The sequence below is a fragment of the Ornithorhynchus anatinus genome, chromosome 11 (assembly GCF_004115215.2).
Source record: "Ornithorhynchus anatinus isolate Pmale09 chromosome 11, mOrnAna1.pri.v4, whole genome shotgun sequence".
NCBI lineage: Eukaryota > Metazoa > Chordata > Mammalia > Monotremata > Ornithorhynchidae > Ornithorhynchus > Ornithorhynchus anatinus.
The window spans coordinates 54,252,569-54,273,579 of NC_041738.1; the positions used below are offsets into that span (position 1 = coordinate 54,252,569).

A 21,011-nucleotide genomic window follows, 5' to 3' on the forward strand; every position below is an offset into this window, starting at 1 on the left:
TGGATGTGCTTCGAGCCGAGTTCATCTGTGGCCTCCTCGCCCCAAGTCCGGGGAGGGGAGGAGGTGGGGGAAGTTAACAACGATTTTCTTCTTCCCTTCAGATTTCTTCAATCCCTTCCTTGTTTCCATTCAATCCCGGTGATTATTACGAAGGAGGAATTTTAGTCGCCGGTCCACTCTGTCGTCGGCTGCAACCTCTCGGAAATGCAGGAGTTCCAGGAAGGCTTCCCGAAGGAGGGAATGTCGAGGAGAGATTTGGAGTAAAAGCGTGGCCTAATGGATAGAGCACGGGTCTGGGAGTCAGAAGGTCATGAGTTCTAATCCCCACTCCACCGCTTGTCTGCTGTGTGGGCTTGGGCAAGTCACTTTACTTCTCTGGGCCTCATTTACCTCATCAGTAAAATGGGGATTGAGACTGTGAGTCCGACATGGGATGGGGACTGTGTCCAACTTGATTTGCCTGTATCCGCCTCAGCGCCTAGTACAGTACCTGGCACCTAGTAAGTGCTTAACAAATATCAAAATTACTATACTTATTAAATGGGGATTAAGTCCTATGGGGGACACAGACGGTGTCCAACCTGATTAGCTTGTATTGACCTTGGTGTATTGACCTCGGTGCTTAGTACAGTGCTTGGTACATAATATGTGCATAACAAATTCCATATTTATTTATTCTTTTTTGAAGAAGGAAGGTAATGACCTGGCTGGGAGAAGTGGCCATTGTTCCAGAGGAATCTGAAGAGAGGGAACTGAAGAGAGGCTGATTAGAGATAGGCTTGACCCGTCCTTATCGCAAAGGCATTCGCCTGTCTTTACATGACCGGAGCTGCTGGGTTTTCTCCAGAAACTTGCCAGGGCTTTGGTGACTCATCGGCTGAAGCTGCACGAAACACACCTTGTTTTGGGGGAGGACTTTAAATTTAACCCTCTGTGCCAAGCCTGCCCTCGCCGAGGAAAGGGCAGAATTGGGCAGAGCAAGAGGATGTGCGCAGAGACACATATCCGCGTCTTGTCCCACAGCCAACCCCGCCCTCAACCCTTCCTCAGCGTCCTGATGTCAGCAGGTCCATCTGATTGACAGTTGCGGGAGGGCTGTTCCAGCCCCCAGCCCTGACTCCTCAATCTGCCCCCGCCCGGGGAGTCCCGTCCAGCCCACAGACACCCTGGCATTGGGCCAAGGTGATGAATGCAGCATAGCAGTGTGGCCCAGTGGAAAGGACACAGGCCTGGGAATCAGAGGACCGGGGTCCTAATCCCCTACCTGCTGTGTGACCTTGAGTAAGTCTCTTCCTCATATCAGATAATTGTTATCCCTCACTTCAAAGTCTTATTGAAGGCACATCTCCTCCAAGAAGCCTTCCCTGACTAAACCTCCCTCTCCTTTTCTCCCACTCCCTTCTGTGCCTCGCTTACTTGCTCCTTCATTCAGCCTCTCTCCCATCCCCAAAGCACATATGTATATATCTGTAATTTATTTATTTATATTAATGTCTGTCTCCCCCTCTAGTCTGTGAGCTCACTGTGGGCAGGAATGTGTCTGTTGTTATAATGTACTCTCCCAAGCACTTAGTACAGTGCTTTGCACACTGTTAGCCCTCAATAGATACAACTGAATAATTGAATAAATGAACTTCTCTGTGCCTCAGTTTCCTCCTCTGCAAAATGGGGAATTCAATGCCTATTTCCCTTCTACTTAGACTGTGAGCCCCCTTGTGAGACCTGATTAACTTGTAGCTGCCCCAGTATGCTTGGCACACAATAAAATCTTAATAAACAACACAGTATTATCATCATCATCATCATCATCATCATCATCAAAATTATGGTATTTGGTATTTGTTAAACACTTGCTATGTACTAAGCATTGTTCTAAGCCCAGGGGTAGATATGAGGTAAGCTGGTTGGACACAGTCCCTGTCCCACATGGGGCTCAGAGTCATAATCCCCATTTCACAGGTGAGGTAACTGAGGCACCAGAGAAATGAAGTGAATTGCCCAAGGTCACGTAGCAGACAAGTGGTCCGGTCAGGATTAGAACCCATGACCTTCTGACTCCCAGGCCCATATTCTACCCACTAGGCCATGCTTCATCATCATCATCATCATTATCATCATCATCGTTGTTATTTTCCCCAGAGGTCCCGGGCAGCAGATGCCTGGGCTAATTAGGGGACACATGACAGATCAGAGTCCCCCAGAGAGAAGTTCCCAGTAGCTTAGGTTGAACACAACTTTGCCTTTGGTCCCCAAATACCGTGACAAATTTTCTGCCTGCCAAACACTCCCTGATGGGGCACAAGCGTTTGTGCTCTTGGGAAACATTTGGGCTCAGGATAGTTTTTGACTGAGACCCTGAGCTGGAACACCCTACCTCCTCAAATCCACCAGACACTCTCCCCCTCTTCAAAGGCCTACTGAAAGTGCACATCCTCTAAGAGGCCTCCCCACTTTTCCTCAGTTCCCACTCCCTTCCCTTTCACCCTGATCAATCCCTTTGCTCTTCCCCCCATTCCCCACCCCACAGCACTTACATATATATTTTATTTATTTATATCGATGCCTGTTTACTTGTATTGATGCCTGTCTCCCCCAACTCCGAGACTATGAGCCCGTTTTGGGCAGGGATTGTCTCTCTTTATTGCTGTACTGTACTTTCCACACGCTTAGTACAGTGCTCTGTTCATAGTAAACGTTCAGTAAATAGGTTTGAACGAATGAATGAGAGAGCCCAGCCACAGGGCAGGGGAAGGGACAGACTGGTCCGGAACCTAAAATAGGATGGAGAGGATGAAGGGCACGAAACGAAGAGAAATAACCAGGAAACTGCAGAGGAGAAGCTTTCGCATCACTCTTGCGTTTGGATCTGTAACCATCAAACACTTGATATTCAGCCCCGCTACCCTAATGTCACGTCTGTAATTGATTTTAATGTCTGTCTCCCCCTCCAGACAGTAAGCTCCTTGTGGGCAGGGAACGGATCTATCAATTCTGTTTTCAGTACTTAATACATTGCTCTGTACATGGTAATCGCTGAATAAATACCACTGACTGATTGAAAAGAAAAAGCAGCGGGAGAGAAGAAACCGGAGAAAAAGGAAGAAAGAGAACATGGGTCAGGAAAGTGGGGGGGGGGGGGAAGTTATTATGGTCATTACTGGGGAACTGGTTAAGTGCTCACTCTGTATGAAGCGCTGTTAATAGTAATGATGGCATTTGTTAAGCGCTTACTATGTGCCAAGTACTGTTCTAAGCGCTGGGGTAGATACAAGGTAATAAGGTTGTCCCACATGGGGCTCACAGTCTCAATCCCCATTTTACAGATGAGGTAACTAAGGCACAGAGAAGTTAAGTGATTTGACGAAGGTCACACAGCAGACAAGTTGGGGAGCCCGGATTAGGACCCACGACCTCTGACTCCTTCAGTTCTGAGTGCTGGGGTAGATACAATACGAGCAGATCTGAAACAGTCCGCATCTCACATGGGGTTCACAGTCTTTGGGAGACCTAGTATTGAAACCCCATTTTACAGATGACAAAACCGAGGCACAGAGAAATGAAGTGACTTGTCCAAGGTCACACGCCGTACACTCGGACTGAGTGGTGCGGTGTCTGGCTCTGAGTTGGAGACAGGCTTGTACGGCCCTCTACATCTAGGTTGGAAGCAGTCTGGAGGTGTATCTGAGGGGCTTAATTCCCGATGGGTCCAGGGGAACATGGGCCGGAAGAGAAGAGGGAGGCGATCGTCATCGTCGTCGATTCCATTTATTGAGTGCTTACTGTGTATGTGCAGAGCCCTGTACTAAGCACCTTAAAGAGTAATAATAAAAATAATGATAATTGCGGTATTTGTTAAGCGCTTACTATGTACTAGGCACTGTATTAAGCGCTGGGGGGATGCAAGAAAATCGGAATGGACGCAGTCCCTGCCCCACGTAGGGCTCACGGTCTTAATACCCATTTTACAGATGAGGTAACTGCGGCCCAGAGAAGTTAAATGACTTGCCCAAGGTCACACAGCAGACAAGTGGCAGAGCCGGAATTAGAACCCATGACCTTCTGATTCCCAGGCCCATGTTCTAGCTACTAGACCATGCTGCTTCTTTTAGGCCATGCTACTTCTCTTAAGTTTTGGGGTCAGCGAGAACAGCAAACCAAGTCAGTCAGCCATATTTATTGAGCACTTACTGTGTGCAGAGCACTGTACTAAGCTCTAAGCACAATACAACAATATAACAGACAGATTCCCGGCCCACAGCGAGCTTACGGTCTAGTGGGGGAGACAGATATTAATATAAATATCCGTTCATTCATTCAATAGTATTTATTGAGCGCTTACTATGTGCAGAGCACTGTACTAAGCGCTTGGAATGTACAAATCAGTAACAGATAGAGACAGTCCCTGTCTTTTGACGGGCTTACGGTCTAATCGGGGGAGACAGACAGACAAATGGGACTGGGAATAAATAAAGAAATTACAGACATGTACATGAGTGCTGTGGGGCTGGGAGGGGTGATGAATAAAGGGAGCAAGCCAGGGCCACGCAGAAGGGAGTTGAAGAAAAGAAATAGAAGGTGTAGTCGAGGAAGGCCTCTTGGAGGAGATGGGCCTTCGATAAGGCTTTGAAGGCAGGGAGAGTAATTGTCTGTTGGATACGAAGAGGGAGGGCGTTCCAGGTCAGAGGCGGGATGTGGGCAAGAGGTCGTCGGCGAGATAGACAATCGAAGTATAGTGAGACGATTAGCATTTAGAGGAGCTAAGTGTGCAGGCTGGGTTTTAGCAGGAGAGTAAGGAAGTGAGGTAGGAGGGGAGCAAGATGACTGAATGCTTTAAAGCCGATGGTGAGGAGTTTCTGTCTGATGCGGAGGTGGATGGGCAACCGCTGGAGTTTCTTGAGGATAGGGAAACATGGCCTGAACTTTTTTGCAGAAAAATGAACCAGGCAGCAAAGCCAAGTATGGACTGGTGTGGAGAGAGACAGGAGGCTGAGAGGTCAGCTGAGAGGCTGATCAAGGAGGGATAGGACGAGCGATGGATGAACACGGTAGCAGTTAGGATGGAGAGGAAAGGGCGGATTTTAGTGATGTCGTGAAGGTTGAACCGTCTCCCTACTAAGTCCTGAGATAGGTATAAGATATTCCAGTTGAACACAGTCCATATCCCACATGGGGCTCACAGTCTTAATCCCCATTTTACAGATGAGGTGACTGAGGGACAGAGAAGTGAAATGAGTCGCCCAAGGTCACACAGCAAACAAGTGGCGGAGCTGAAATTAGAACCCAAGCCCTCTGATTCCCAGGCCAGTGCTCCTTCCATTAGGCCATGCTGCTTCCCTGTAACCGGACTCAGGTGGTCTGGTTTGGTGGCAAAGGCTCCCCACCTCCCTCGGCCCTCGTGGGTTATTATTATTATTGTTACTGTGCTCGTTTAGCGCTCACTGTGTGCAAAGCACTGTTCTAAGCATCATGAAGAGCAGCATGGCTTAGTGGATAGAGCACGGGCTTGGGAGTCAGAAGGAACTGGGTTTTAATGCAGGCTCCTCCACTTGTCTGCTGTGTGACCTCGGGCAGGTCACTTCACCTCTTTGTGCCTCAGTTTCCTCATCTGTAAAATAGGGATTAAGACTATGAGCCCCGTGTGGGATAGGGACCGTGTCAATCCAGTTGCCTTGTATCTCCTTCAGCGCTCAGTACGGTGCCTGGCATATAGTAGGCACTTAAATGCTACAATTAATTAAAATTATTATTAATAGCCAGGGTCGATACAGGTTCATCAGGTTGGACACAGTCCCTTTCCCAGATCATGCTCGCAGTCTCACCGGGTGCTCAGGAAAGAGGAATAGAGCAAAGTGGTTGGTTTTTCCCCGGAAAGCATTGCAACATTCACTTCCCAGACGCACCCTGAACCCTTCAGCCGGAGAGGTGTGTGCCCAGCTTGAGACAAGCTGGGACACTTCCTCCCTCCCCCAGGCACCTCCTTGGGCTCTTTCTGAGTCGGTGTGGAGGGCAGAGAGGGGCCGGATCGGAGTGGAAATTCAGGAGGGGATCAGCAGAACAGGCCCCGTGTGCGAGCCGTGCACTAAGTCAGAGAGGAGGTCAGAAGGGAGGGAGGGAGGGACGGGGCTGGAAGCCAAACTGAGGCCCCACCTTTCATTCCCGTAGTCGCAGAGAGCGGCCAGTGAGTCAGAGGCCCTGGAGCTCCCATTCCCAGGGCTGAGGGGACTCAGAAACAATTCTCTCTGCGGCCGGAACCTACTCTTCTGGAGTTGCTCTCAGGGGCCCACCCCCGGCGGCCTCTGGCAGGGGAGGGGTCGGGTCCATTTGGCCCTTCTTGGTCTCTGGGGTGAGGTTGGGAGGAGGGGGGATTCTTCCCCGATGTATGGCCTCAGCCCCGCGTGTGTCCTGCTGCTTCTTGGTGTGCGGCTTGCAGGTAAGGAGCGCGGATCTTCTCCTCCGTTGGGGCTCCTCTCTCAATCTCCCCACTCCCTGTCTGCCAGCTGGGGCTCCTCTCTCCGGCTCCCCACTCCTGGCTGGGGAGTGGACGGAGGCTCGGGCTGCCAAGGCCGTGCTTTATGGCTGGACTCTGCTCAGAGCCACGTTGTGGGGGGTGGAGGTGGGGTAGGCGTTGTTTTTTTTTGGACAAACAGGTCGAGTGTGTTTGGGAGCCTGGAGATTCAGGCACAAGTGATTGCTTTCTAATCTCGGGTTACTCTACTCCTTCTCCTCTCCTCCGGTTCCCTGCGGCGAGCAGGATCTGGCTCTTGGGAGTCGGGTGAGTGGGCCTTTAACACTGTTAAAGAGGTGGAGAGCGTGCTTACACACACGAATGCACACAAATACACATACGTACCCACGCACATCTGTATAGAACATGATTGAAATAAATCATGAAGTAAACTGACCCAACTTGAGCTATTGCTCTGTTGGTCTGGAGAGTGAATAGTCAGAGTCTCTCCCAGCCGGGTCCGTGGTACAACCCGTCCCCACGCCGTGCAGACGGATACTCAGCACTCTTGTTGCTCGGTCTTTGCTCTCTGCTTTGGTTTCAGTCTTTTGTTTTTCATTTTCCAATTTTTCTAGCTGTGTGGGTCTGAAATGGATAATAATAATAACTGTGGTATTTGTCAAGCTCGTACTGTGTGCAAGCGCTGTCATAGATACAAGATAATCAGGTGGGATACAGTGCCTGTCCCACGTGGGGCTCACAGTCTTCACCCCAGTTTTACAGATGAGCTAACTGAGGCACAGAGAAGTCAAGTGACTTGCCCAAGGTCACACAGCAGACGTGGCAGAGCCAGGATTGGAGCTCAAGTCCTCTGACCCCCCCAGGCTCGTGCTCTATCCACGAGGCCATGCTGCTTCCCAGGGACCCCAGGGGCGGGGGGGTCCTCCATCAGATTTGGGAAAAGGGGAGTCCTGGACCCCTAGGTGATTTTCCAAAAGGAGCAGGTGTGCTGCGGATCGGGTTTTTAAACTTCGCCTCTGCCCCACCCTGGTCACGACGGGGGCATCTTCCCACTGCAAGGAGCGTAACAGGGGTTGGGGTGTCCCCTTAGTCCAACAGGCCAGTGTGGCTGTTGGGTGGGGGAGAGGAGGACCGTTCTTGGCCGCTAGCCTTCCTTGACCAGCCCTTCTCTCCTCCGGTTCCTCCTCACAGCGGTTGGGCCGGCCGGGGCTGTGGAGGTTTACACCTCGGGGGCGTTGGAGGCCGTTAACGGGACCGACATCCGTCTGAAATGCACTTTCTCCAGCTTCGTCCCAGTGGGCAGCGGCCTGACGGTGACCTGGAACTTCCGGCCCGAGAGCGGGGGCTCCGAGGAGTTTGTAAGCAGATCGGTTTGTCCTTTGGCCCCGGGGTTCCGGGTGGTTCTGGGTGGTTCTGGGTGGGGCACACCTGTGGTTACCCGTAAACCCATCACCCCCAGGGAGCCTGGGGAAAGAGCTCCGAGGAGGAGTGGTGGGGTGGAAATTCCCAGATGACTGGAAGGACAGAGAGGTGCCCCAACAGGACCGGGGCAGGCCCGGGCCCCGAGGGGCTGGGAGGACCACAGGAAGCAGCTTTGAACTCCTAGCCGGGCCTGACCGGCCTGAAAAGGACCCCCTCCCCCCTTGCCCCTGTCTCCCTGCAGGTATTTTACTACCACGAGCAGCCCTATGCTCCGGCCAGAGGACATTTTAAGGGTCGGGTAGTCTGGGACGGGAACATTAACCGCAATGACGTCTCCATCGTCATCTGGCACCTGCAGTTCGACGACAACGGGACGTTCACCTGCCAAGTGAAGAATCCTCCTGACGTGGATGGGCTGATCGGAGAAATCCAGCTCAGAGTCGTGCAGACGGGTACGGCCTCTCAGGGGAGCTCAAGCCTGAGGGCCACGAGGGCTGTCCTCTAGACTTTTAGCTCTTTGTGGGCAGGAAACGTGTCTGCCAATCCCACTGTGTTGTCCCCTCCTATGCGCTTAGTACAGTTCTCTGCACAAAATAAGCTCTCAGTAAATACAACTGATCGACTGAGAAAGGAAGCTCCTCTCTGATGCTGGTGGGGTTGGGGCAGGGGGGCAGACCCCCCCCGAGCATTGAAGGGAATCAGGTTAAACAGCTCTGAGGGAGATGACAGAGCTTGAGGGAAAATGCTTCCGTTCAGACGTGGACAAAGAATGCCACTGAGTCGGAACATTCCAGAGATACTGAGAGAGGGAAGGAGGGAAGGGTGAGAATGTGAAGGAAGAAAGATGAGTAGATAGACCTGAGTGAGCCAAGAATAATAATAATAAATGTGGCATTTGTTAAGGGCTTATTTCAAATAATAATGATGGTATTTGTTAAGCCCTGTCTATGTGCCAGCCACCATACTAAGCTCTGTGGGAGATACAAGAATATCAGGTCTGACACAAGCCCCGTCCCACATGGAGGCCACGGACAAAGGGGAAGGGATGACAGGTAGTTAATTCTCATTTTACTGACGTGGAAATTGAGGCCCAGAGAAATGAAGTGACTGGCTGAAGGTCACACAGCAGGCAGGTGATACAGTTGGGATTAGGACTCAGATCCTCTGTCCCGCAGGCCCATGCTCTTTCCACTAAATAAAATAAAATAGTGGCATTTGTTAAGTGCTTACTATGTGCGAAGCACTGTTCTAAGCGCTGGGGGGTACAAGGTGATCAGGTCGTCCCATGTGGAGCCCACAGTTTTAATCCCCATTTTACAGATGAGGGAACTGAGGCCCAGAGAATTGAAGTGACTTACCCAAAGTCACACAGCTGGCAAGTGACGGAGCCGGGATTAGAACCCATGACCTCTGACTCCCAAGCCTGGGCTCTTTCCACTAGGACATGCTGCTTCTCTAAGTGACTTACCCCAGGTCATACAGCAGAAGGCAGCACAGTCTGGGAGGATTTTTTAAAAATCCCAGAGAGACCCACTGCTGCTGGAGCGTTTAACTCCAGGAATCTTCGGGTAGAAGGGCTTTCCTGTGATAAGGGGCCAAAGATGCTCCTAGAGACTGCGGGTTTTCTTCTGACTTGCCCCTTTCTTCCCTGCTCAGTGCGTTTCTCGGAGATGTACTTCCTGGCTCTGGCCATCGGCTCTACGTGTGCCCTGATGGTCATCCTGGTGATCGCAGTGGTCCTCGTACAGCACTTCCGGAAGAAGCGGCACCAGGCCCACATGGTGGAGACAGAATCGTAAGACCCGAGGAACTGGCTTCCTCAGTGGTGGTCCTTGGGGTGTGCTTGAAGGCTGGAGAAGTCAGGGCAATCGATCCCCTTGCTGGGCCCTTCGGGGGAAGGTAGGGATGTGAAGGCCACGGGGGCTCATCTCTCCAAATGGAGGCGCCCCTTCCTCGGGTGAATCTTAGAAACGGTGGAGGTTGGGAAACCCCGGTTGGGGTGGGGGGAAGCACAGAGAGGGAATGATTAAGGGTGGGAAACAGCAGGGAGGGTCCTCTGGGATCAGCACTGTCCCCCCCCCCCCGACAATTTTGGGGAGACAGCAGCCCAGATCAACAGCCACTTAATCCCCCATTGTGTGGAGAGGACAGACCAAATCAGTAGCCATTTAATCCCCCATGGGGCCCAAGTCAAACACCAGAAGACATCCGTGATGCAGTATAACCAGCGGCCCGTGGGGTCTGGCTCCTCGCTCCTCATCTGGTACGTTGGGGTCGCTTGTCAGGATGTCTCACGCGTGTTTTGGGGCTCTTATTTGGTTCCGCAGGAAAGAAGAGGAGAAGCTGAATCAGGAGAAGGTCTCTATTTCCTTAGAAGACACTCACTAGTGTCCTCAGACTGAACGGTATGGGCGGGGACGGGTGTCTTCTACAACTGTCGTGCTTGACGTGACCACGGTAGATTTCCGAGAGAAATTGGGCGACTAGGCGGTTCCTACTTTCAGTAGTCTTAGCCCAATTTCCTCCCTCCTTGGATTCCTCGAGATGACTCCCTGCTCCTGAGTCTCATTTGAGGGGAAGGAAAAGGGAGATCGTCTCGGGGGCGAGGAGTGTCCTCTCTGAAGCTAGGGTGTGGCGGCTTGAGCTCGGACGTACAACTCACGCTCAGCTGGCTGCCTTCCCGAGGCGTCTCTAGACTGTAAGCTCGTTATAGGCAGGGAAGCTGTCTGCTAATTTTGCTTTTCTTTATGGTACTTGTGAAGTGTTTACTACGTGCTAGGCCCTGTACTAAGCGTTGCCGTAGATACGAGGTTGGACGCAGTCCATCTCCCACATGGGGCTTACGTTCTTAATCCTCATTTTACAGATGAGGTAATAATAACTGGGGCACAGAGAAGTGAAGTGACTTCTGTTATATTGTACTCTCCCAAAGGCTCAGTAAATACCACTGATTGATTGATCGATCGAACAATCAAAACTGCATTTAATAATAATAATAATAATAATGTTGGTATTTGTTAAGCACTTACTATGTGCCGAGCACTGTTCTAAGCGCTGGGGTAGACATAGGGGAATCAGGTTGTCCCACGTGAGGCTCACAGTCTTAATCCCCATTTTACAGATGAGGGAACTGAGGCACAGAGAAGTTAAGCCACTCTGTGGTTCATTTAGACTGTTAGCTTGTGGTGGGCTGGAAACTTGTCTACCAGCTCTGTTGTATTGTACTCTCCCAAGTGTCTGGTACAGAGCTCTGCACACAGTAAGTACTCATGGAGAAGCCACGTGGCTTAGTGAAAAGCGCATGGGTTTGGGAGTCGGAGGTTGTGGGTTCTAATTCCGGCTCCACCGCTTATCAGTTCTGTGACTTTGGGCAAGTTACTTCACTTCTCTGTGCCTCTGTTCCCCCATCTGTAAAATGGGGATTAAGACTGTGAGCCCCGTGTGAGACTAGTTGATTAGCGTGGCTCAGGGGAAAGAGCACGGGCTTGGGAGTCAGAGGTCATGGGTTCGAATCCCGGCTCTGCCACTTGTCGGCTGTGTGACTGTGGGCAAGCCACTTAACTTCTCTGGGCCTCAGTTACCTCCTCTGTAAAATGGGGATGAAGACTGTGAGCCTCACGTGGGACAACCTGATTACCCTGTTTCTACCCCAGTGCTTAGAACAGTGCTCTCCACATAGTAAGTGTTTAACAAATACCAACATTGTTATTATTGTATCCGCCCCAGCACTTAGAATAGTGCTAGGCACATAGTAAGTACTAAACAAATACTATTATTATTATTATTAATAATAAATACCCCTGATTAATGGGTTGATTGAGTCATATCAAGCCTGCCGGTCTCACTGGACTCCAGCACTAAATTCCCATTCAACATGTAAGTGAATGAATTAATAATAGTGATAGTGATGATGACATTTATTAAGCATTCACCGCGGGGCAAGCCCAATTAGATTGGACATAGTCCCCCATCTAATATGGGACTCAACGACCGAGAGGAGATGGGGAAACTGAAGCCCAGAGAAGTGACTTGCTCAAGGTCACTCAGCGGGCAAGTGGTAGAGCCCAGACTAGAACCAGATCCCCTGCTTCTCAGTCCTTTTCTCCGGGGGCATTTCTTAAATGCTTACTATGTGCCAGGACTGTAGTAAGTGCTGGGGTAGATACAAGCTGGTAAGGCTGAACGCAGTCCATGTCCTACTTGAGGCTCACGCTCTTAATCCCCGTTTTCCAGATGAGGTTACTGAAACACAGAGAAACAAAGTGAGCTGCCCAAGGTCACATAGCAGACAAGTGGCAGAGCTGGGATTAGAACCCACATCCTTCTGGTTCCCAGACCTGCGCTTGTTCCACTAGGCCATGCTGCTTCTACAAGTGCTTATTATATAATAATAATGTTGGTATTTGTTAAGCGCTTACTATGTGCCGAGCACTGTTCTAAGCGCTGGGGTAGACACAGGGGAATGAGGTTGTCCCACGTGGGGCTCACAGTCTTCATCCCCATTTTACAGATGAGGGAACTGAGGCACCGAGAAGTGAAGTGACTTGCCCAAAGTCACACAGCTGACAAGTGGCCGAGCCGGGATTCAAACCCATGACCTCTGACTCCAAAGCCCGTGCTCTTTCCACTGAGCCACGCTGCTTCTCTATATGTCTCTTACATGTCAAGGACTGTGTTAAATCCTGAGATAGATTCAGTACATTCAGACCAGACAGACCCTGTCCCACGTAGGGCTCGTAGTCTAGGAGAGAGAAAAGAGGCATTTCATCTCTATTTTACAGATGAGGAAACTGTGGCCCGAAGAAGTTACGTGACTTTCACGAGGCCACAGAGCAGGCAAGTGACAGATCTGAAATTAGAACCCAGGTCTCCTGATTTCCAGCCCCATTGTCTTTGCACACTGCCTTGCTCCTTCCCAGCTTAAGTTCTCACTGACAAGTGAATTTTGGTTTTATTTTTCAGGTTACCTTAGAGTCCCTTCCATAGAAGTGGTGAAGCAGACACTGACACTCATTTTCAGATCCTGTGAAGATACTAAATCTTTCACCCCATAATTCTCAATTCTTCTAGTCCTAAAATGGTCAGGTCGCATATTCTCCTCTTGAGTTGGAGAATCAATCAACCAATCGATCTTATTTATTGAGAGCTTACTCTGTGCATAGCACTGTATTAACTATTTGGGAGAGTACAATAAAACAGTTAGTGTGGACACATTCCCTGCCCACAATGAGTTTACAGTCTAGAGGAGGATTTAACAGTCTGATTACATAGTCATTTTTTAAGCTTTTCCTTTTTTTTTTTTTTGTAATTCCACAACAACTTGTTAAACCTTAAACCTTCCCCAAATGGCTGAGGAAAGCCATACAGGTGTCAGTGTGCTACAGAGAAGCAGCGTGGCTCAGTGGAAAGAGCACGGGCTTTGGAGTCAGAGGTCATGAGTTCGAATCCCAGGTCTGCCACTTGTCAGCTGTGTGACTGTGGGCAAGTCACTTAACTTCTCTGTGCCTCAGTTCCCTCATCTGTAAAATGGGGATGAAGACTGTGAGCCCCACGTGGGACAACCTGATTCCCCTGTGTCTACCCCAGCGCTTAGAACAGTGCTCGGCACATAGTAAGCGCTTAACAAATACCATCATTTTTAGTGTGGGAAGCAGCCAGAAGCAATGGTGAGCCTTGGCTCCAACTGATCAAATTCTTTTAACGGGAAACAAAGAGGAGCAGTGAGGTATAGTGGAAAGAGCACGGGTCTGCGAGTCAGAGGACCTGGGTTCTAATTGAGACTCTGCCACTTACCCGCTGTGTGACCTTGGGCAAGTCGCTTCCTTTCTCCGGCCCTCGTTTCCTCCCCTGTTCTCCCTCTTACTTAGACTGTGAGTCCCATGTGGGACCTGATGATCTTATATCTCCCCCAGCATCTAGTACAGTGCTGGGCACCTAGTAAGTGCCTAACAAGCACCACAATTATTATTAAGTGGAGAAAGCAAGGCACAGGAGAAAGAAGCCACGAATCATAAGGGCTGTTTCTGCCAACACACAGTGTTCATTCATTCAGTCGTATTTATTGAGTGCTTACCATGTGCAGAGCACTGTACTAAGCACTTGGAAAGTACAAGTCAGCAACAAATAGAGACAGTAGAGAAGCAGCGTGGCACAGTGGAAAGAGCATGGGCTTGGAAGTCAGAGGTCATGGGTTCTAATCCAGGCTCCGCCACTTGTCAGCTGTGTGACTTTGAGCAAGCCACTTTTAACTTCTCTGTGCCTCAGTTACCTCATCTGTAAAATGGGAAGTAGTCTCTGAGCCCCACGTGGGACAACCTGATTACCTTGTATCTACCCCAGTGCTTAGAACAGTGCTTGGCACATAGTAAGCGCTTAACAAATACCATTAAAAACAAAATCCCTGCCCAACAACGGGCTCACTGTGTTCCAAAGCGGGTCACTGCTCCCCATGCAAAGTGTTAACCCAGGGAGTGGTTTCTCGTTTCTGGTTTGGGGATGATGTGCAGGAGCAAGTTTCATTTTCCATTTTAATTTTTATGTTTTGTTTCAGGTGACTGCATGATCCCGAGAACCAGGATCCCTAGTACACACTTGGAAGTTTTTCTCCAGCTCTGACTGCCAACATCCCTGGCTCCTCCAACCAGCTCTCCTCGTTGCCTTCAACTCCAATCTGCTGCTCGGTCCGTTTTCGGCCGGTGAAGAGCTCTTCCTGTGCACTTGTGGTCTCTTTATCCAGGTTTTATTCGATTTTAATGTTCAGAGATCTTTCAAAATTTTTCGAGTTTTTGAAAAGGACTAGAAACCAACTTATCTGGCATAAAATTCCCTTCTGCACATGACAGGTCCCATATGTCATAACAAAATCTGATGGGTCTGACGTGTGCTTTGTCCTTGCGATACTCTCAGATAAAATGCGAGCTCACTTTTAGACATCTTCTTGGGTATGAACAGCAGGAGATTTAAAGTTCAACTGTTTGCTTACTTTGTATGGCCCTGCTTCCCGGAGAAGCTGTGAGGCCTAGTGGCTAGAGCCCGGGCCTGGGGATCTAATTCCGGGTCTGCCACGGGTCTGCTCTGTGACCTTGGGCAAGTGACTTAACTTCTTTATGTCTCAGTTATCTCATCTGTAAAATGGGGATAGATTGTGAGCCTCATGTGGGACAGGGACTGGGTCCTACCAGATTAGCTTGTAATAATAATGAATAATTCTGGTATTTGTTAAGCGCTTACTATGTGCCAGGCACTATACTAAGCACTGCAGTAGATGAAAGCAATTCAGGTTGGACACTGTCCCTGTCCCACCTTGTAGGGTGGCTTAGTGGAAAGAGCACGGACTTGGGAGTCAGAGGTCGTGGGTTCTAATCCCGACTCTGCCACTCGTCTGCTGGGTGACCTTGGGCAAGTCACTTAACTTCTCTGGGCCTCAGTTACCTCATCTGTAAAAAATGGGGATTAAAAAATGTGAGCCCGACGTGGGACAATCTGATTACCCTGTATCTACCCCAGCGCTTAGAACAGTGCTCTGCACATAGTAAGTGCTTAACAAATACCATAATTATTATCTATCCTAGCGCTTAGTATAGTGCGTGGTGCTTAGTAAGCGCTTAACAAATGCCATATTAAGGGAAAAAAACCCAAACGACCCAGGAAGCTTAAACCTTTATTTGGCTTAGTTTTTCTTCAGAATCCCGGGCGAGGTAACTGTGTTTGATTCTGCCCCGTCTACCTACAGTTTGGGCCAGCACGATTCTAAAGCCTGAGCCACCTCAGAGTTTCAAGAAGGTGAAAATAACAGTGGGATATCAGAGCATGTTACCTTGGGTCAATCTGGCTGTCACCTCCTTTCTCCATCAAAAGAAATATCCAATCAGCACAACTCTACGAGCAGCCGCTGCCGGCTGCTCGGTTTAATGTGGTTTCACAGTTCTAATGTGTTTCTCTTTCGGCAAAAAAGCAATTCTCTTGCTCTTTTGCGGCTTGAAACCTAGCGATGAAGCTGAGAGTTTAGGGATAAAAACAGGGGGCTGACAAACACGAGAAGATAGCGGGGAGTGTTTAATGGGACTGGATGACATTTTGCACTGCTTCACGTTGACTCTGAAAACTCAAATCAGAGTGCTTTTCTATGTTTGCTTTTTGAGTGAGTGTGAGTTGGGGGAAAAATCCAGGAGCATTTCAAGTCTGGGCTTTCTCAAGTGTGGTCCCACAGAGAGAGATCTTTTCTCAGGAGCTGTTGGATCACTCTGGTTTTAAAATCAACCTCAATGGGCCGAGGGAAGAGGAGGACTGCCTCTTAGAAATGATCAATATTATGATCGTTTTCAATTTTACACCACAGGAGCAACTGTTTAAAGTACAGATACGACACAGAAGTTTTAGCCCAAACTTGGGGAATGGAATTTTCGGTCTGGAACTGGATATTTTTAGCCTTTGATGAACCGATTGAAGAATGATTTCTTTAAACAGCTGCACTCATTCCTCCCTTCCAGAGTTTCAATCTATGACCAGATAGCTGAGCCTGATTTTGACACTCAATTAACCACCGTCTTAATTTGTCTTTGTAATGTACCTGAACCATTTGACTCTACTTTTGGTAACAGAGAATTTGGTTTAGATCTTTGTTTTTGTTAGTCTGTCCTTCGTATTCCCCTCCCTAATCCCACCCCTGTAATGATAAAAGTTGAATAAATGTCTTTCAGAGTACCGGGGCGATGTCTCTTCACTGTTTCCAAAGAACTGGCCAAAAACCTGATCTTTTCTTTTAGATCTTCCACAGAAAGATGGCGTCTCTTCAGCCTCAGCAGAAATCCACAGAGAAGTGTGATTTGCTGCATCATCATGCAAATGAGCACTTTTGTACTGTAATTTATTTTTATTAAGCTTTGAAGATCTGTGTATATGAATAAACCATCTTTAGTAATAAAGTCTACCTAATTGTTGCTTGTGTATGAAAGACACTAAAACTTTTACAGATCCAGCTCACTGAAATCAGAAAACAAGTAGGCAGGTATCTTCTGGTGGTTTTCCATAACATCTCCCCCTGCCCCGGCCCTCCCCTCTACCCCCCAAAAGGAAAAAACTGAGTTCACCTAAAGGAAGAGTTTAGAAACAGAGAATTGGTCAAAGAGAGACTAGGATGACCAAAAACACACGGTTGTCCTTTGTTCTTAAAGACACCACACATGGCAAAATATACCAGTGGGTACAGAAGCAGCATGGTCTAATGGTTTAGAGCACGGGCCTGAAAGTCAGAAGGCTCTGGGTTCTAATCCCAGATCTGCCACCTGTCTGTTGTGTGACCCTGGGCAAGTCACTTCACTTTTCTGTGCCTCAGTTACCTCATCTGTAAAGTGAGTATTATTAAGACAGTGAGCCCAGGGTGGGACAGGGATGGTGGTCCAACCCAATTTGCTTGTATTCAGTGTTTAGAGCAGTGCCTGGCACATAGTAAGCGCTTAACAAACACCACAGTTATTATTATTATTTGTGACTGAAAGGGCCAATGTGCACCCTTAATCCCAAACACACACCGAGACCGTCCCCTGCAAAACTGATAAATCAGTTCTTATTTACAGACTGGTCCTTTCTTCCTTTGGTGAGGCAGATGACATAACCCTGTCTGTCAACTCTGGAGGGTGTACAGCAAGAGGAAGCGTGTCTTTTTTTTAAATGGTACTTGTTAAGTGCTTACTGTATGCCAGGCCCTGCATTAAATACAAGACAATCAAGTTGGACACAGTCCCTGTCCCATGTAGGGCTCACGATCTAAGTAGGAGGGAGTAAGATTTAATCCTCACTTTACGGTTGAGGTAACTGAGGCACAGAGAAGTGAAGTGACTTGCCCAAGGTCACACAACAGACAAGTGGCAGAGCTGGGATTAGAAGCCAGGTCTTCTAACTCCCAGGTTCGTGTTTCCTCTACGAGGCCATGCTGCTTTTTACTCCAGGCCCTAAAAATGTTTCCCAGTTATACTATTAATGAAAATTTTGGCTCTTTCCGGTGGGTGATTTATGTCAACTGATTAGTTAGATTAAAAAAAAAGTGGTGAGGTCTTTAGGCCCCAATGGAGGGTGGATTGAACTCAGGAAAGAGGGATTTTCCCTGAGTTTCTTGGGTAAAATGAAGACACCGGTTCTTTCGGAAGAGCGTACCTCCCACCTTTATTTGTGCTCAAGAGATCAGCGTGGCGTTCTCAGGAAGCAAGAGTCACCTTTAGAAGCAGCATAGCCCACTGGACAGAGCACAGGCCTGAGAGGCAGGAGGGCCTGGGGTTTAATCCTGACTCTGCCACTGATCTGCTGTGCGACCTTGGGCAAGTCACTTCACTCCTCTGGGCCTCAGTTACCTCATCTGTAAAACGGGGATGAAGACTGTGAACCTCACGTGGGCCATGGACTGTGTCCAACCTGATTACTCCAGAGCTTAGTACAGTACCTGGCACATAGTAAGTGCTTAAAAAAATACCATAAATAGAAAAGATAGAAAAAGAAGCTAACGTTATTAGAGATAAGCCACCAGACCTGTGATTCAGGGCACCTTATTGATCACAGGGGCCACGTGATGGTGTCACATGTCCATGCCAATCTCCCCAAGTCCTTCCGACTCCCAGGCCCGTGCGCTATTCACTGGGCCACACTGCTTTCCCCTGCTCCTTGATCCCTGCCCTCAAGGAGCTTACAGTCCCAACACCCCCGAGACAAATAAACCCGACAGCCTCCCCCCAGAACTTACATATGATATCTATCCTCAAAACTTCCACAAATGTCCATTCATCTGCGGAGTCCTTGATTTATTTGTAAGCTCACGACGGGCAGGGATCATTTCTGTGAATTCTGTTGTATCGTACTCTCCCAAGTGCTTAGTACGATGCTCCGCACAAGGTAAGCATTCAATAAATACCATTGATTGATTGATTCTGTGGGTTCCCATGGATCTTCATTCAATCGATCATTCTTATTAAATGTTTACTATGTGCAAAGTACTCTACTAAGCATTTGGGAGAGTACAATATAACAATAAACAGACACATTCCCTGCCCACAGTGAGTTTACAGGTGAGGCCTAGTCATTAGGGCACACCTTCATGGTGGGCAGGAGTAGATGGCAGCATGGCACGTGAGAATCAGCATGGCAGAGTGGATCGAGCACGGACCCGAGAGGCAGAAGGTGATGCATTCCAAGTGTGGTATAGTGGAAAGAGCCTGGGCTTGGGAGTCAGAAGTCGGGGGTTCTAATCCCGGCTCCACCACTTATCAGCTGTGTGACTCTGGACAAGTCACTTAACTTCTCTGGGCCTCAGTTCCCTCATCTGTAAAATGGGGATTAAGACTGTGAGCCCCATGATTACCTTGTATCTACCCCAGTGCTTAGAACAGTACTTGGCACATAGTAAGTGCTTAACAAATACCATTGCCATCATCATCCTGACTCCCACATGTCTGCTGTGTGACCTTGGGCAAATCATTTGACTTCTCTGTGCCTCAGTTACCTCCTTTGTAAAAGGGGGATTGCGACTGTGAGCCCCACAGGGGGGCAGGGACCGAGTCCAACCCGGTTGGCTGGTACTCTCCTCAGTGCTCAGTACAGTGCCTGGCACATAGTAAGTCCTTACCGAATACCAAAATGATTATGATTATTCTTTTACCGGGTGGGGGTGCCTCAGTTACCTCATCTGTAAATTGGAGATTAAGACTGTGAGCCCCTCATGGGAGCTTGTAACTACCTCAGTGCTTAGAGAAGCAGCATGGCTCAGTGGAAAGAGCATGGGCTCTGGAGTCAGAGGTCATGGGTTCGAATCCCAGCTCTGCCACTTGTCAGCTGTATGACTGTGGGCAAGTTACCTAACTTCCCTGTGCCTCAGTTATCTCATCTATAATATGAGGATTAAGACTGTGAGCCTCATGTGGGACAATCTGATTACCCTGTATCTACCCCAGCGCTTAGAACAGTGCTCTGCACATAGTAAGCACTTAACAAATACCAACATCATTATTAGAAGAGTGCCTGGCACATAGGCGCTTAACAAATACCATCATTATTATGAGAAGCAGCATGATGCAGTGGATAGAGCACGGGCCTGAGAGTCAGAAGGTCATGGGTTCCAATCCCGTCTCTGCCATTTATCTGCTGTGTGACTTTGGGCAAGTCACTTAACTTCTCTGGGCCTCAGGTCCCTCATCTGTAAAATGGGGGTGAAGACTGTGAGCCCCACATGGAACAACCTGATTACCCTGCCTCTAACCCAGAGCTTAGAACAGTGCTTGGCACATAATAAACGCTTAACAAATACCACAATTATTATCATTATTAGTTGGCCTTCGGTGAAGGTGGAGACTAACGTCTCACCCGGCACAGGCTGGTCAGGTAGGGGGAAGTGCTGCTGGGCGGCCTCTGCTCTTCTCCCTTCCCCTCCCTACAGCACTTGTGCATGTTTGTATATGTTATTTCTCTATTTATTTTATTAATGATGTGTCTATATTTATGTTCCTATTTATATTGATGGTATTGACTACTTATTTTGTTGTCTGTCTCCCCCTTTTAGACTGTGAGCCCACTGTGGGGCAGGGATTGTCTCTCTCTGTTGCCCCATTGTCCATTCCAAGCGCTCAGTCCAGTGCTCCACACCTAGTAGGTGCTCAATAAATACGATGGAATGAATAGTAAGTGCTTAAGAAATACCATTAAAAAAGCGCTTAGCAGATACCACTTGAAAGAAAAAAGGGAACGAGAGATGAGGAGGAGGAGAGAGCCCATTGTGGGGCAGGGACTGTCTCTTTCTGTTGCCCCACTGTCCATTCCAAGCGCTTAGTTCAGGGCTCTGGACGCAGTAGGCGCTCAATAAATACGATTGAATGAACGAATAGAAAGCCCTTAAGAAATACCATTATAAAAAGCGCTTAGCAGATCCCACTTGAAAGAAAAAAGGGGAAGAGAGATGAGGAGGAGGAGAGAGCCCATTGTAGGGCAGGGATGGTCTCTCTCTGTTGTCCAACTGTCCATTCCAAGCGCTTAGTCCAGTGCTCTGTACACAGTAGGCGCTCAATACATACGATGGAATGAATAGTAAGCGCTTAAGAAATACCATTAAAAAAGCGCTGAGCAGATACCACTTGAGAAAAAAGGG

At 48.7% G+C, this 21,011-nt stretch overlaps 1 protein-coding gene across 1 annotated transcript; it reads left to right on the forward strand.

Moving 5' to 3' along the window:
* The first annotated feature begins 6,157 nt into the window (after positions 1-6,157).
* MPZL2 (myelin protein zero like 2) lies at positions 6,158-14,751 on the forward strand. The gene is made up of 6 exons (XM_001519825.4): positions 6,158-6,430; positions 7,658-7,824; positions 8,130-8,340; positions 9,545-9,683; positions 10,216-10,293; positions 14,439-14,751. Exons 1-5 carry the CDS (start codon positions 6,376-6,378, stop codon positions 10,274-10,276), a joined length of 633 nt encoding a protein of 210 aa, XP_001519875.1. The 5' UTR covers positions 6,158-6,375; the 3' UTR covers positions 10,277-10,293; positions 14,439-14,751.
* The last annotated feature ends 6,260 nt before the right edge of the window (positions 14,752-21,011 follow it).

Excerpts from the sequence above, each read along its gene's own strand:
- MPZL2 (XM_001519825.4), top strand. The coding sequence starts at position 6,376 with ATGTATGGCCTCAGCCCCGCGTGTGTCCTGCTGCTTCTTGGTGTGCGG. Across the intron at positions 7,825-8,129 it reads GCGGGGGCTCCGAGGAGTTT|GTATTTTACTACCACGAGCA; the intron begins GTAAGCAGATCG and ends GTCTCCCTGCAG. Across the intron at positions 8,341-9,544 it reads GCTCAGAGTCGTGCAGACGG|TGCGTTTCTCGGAGATGTAC; the intron begins GTACGGCCTCTC and ends TTCCCTGCTCAG.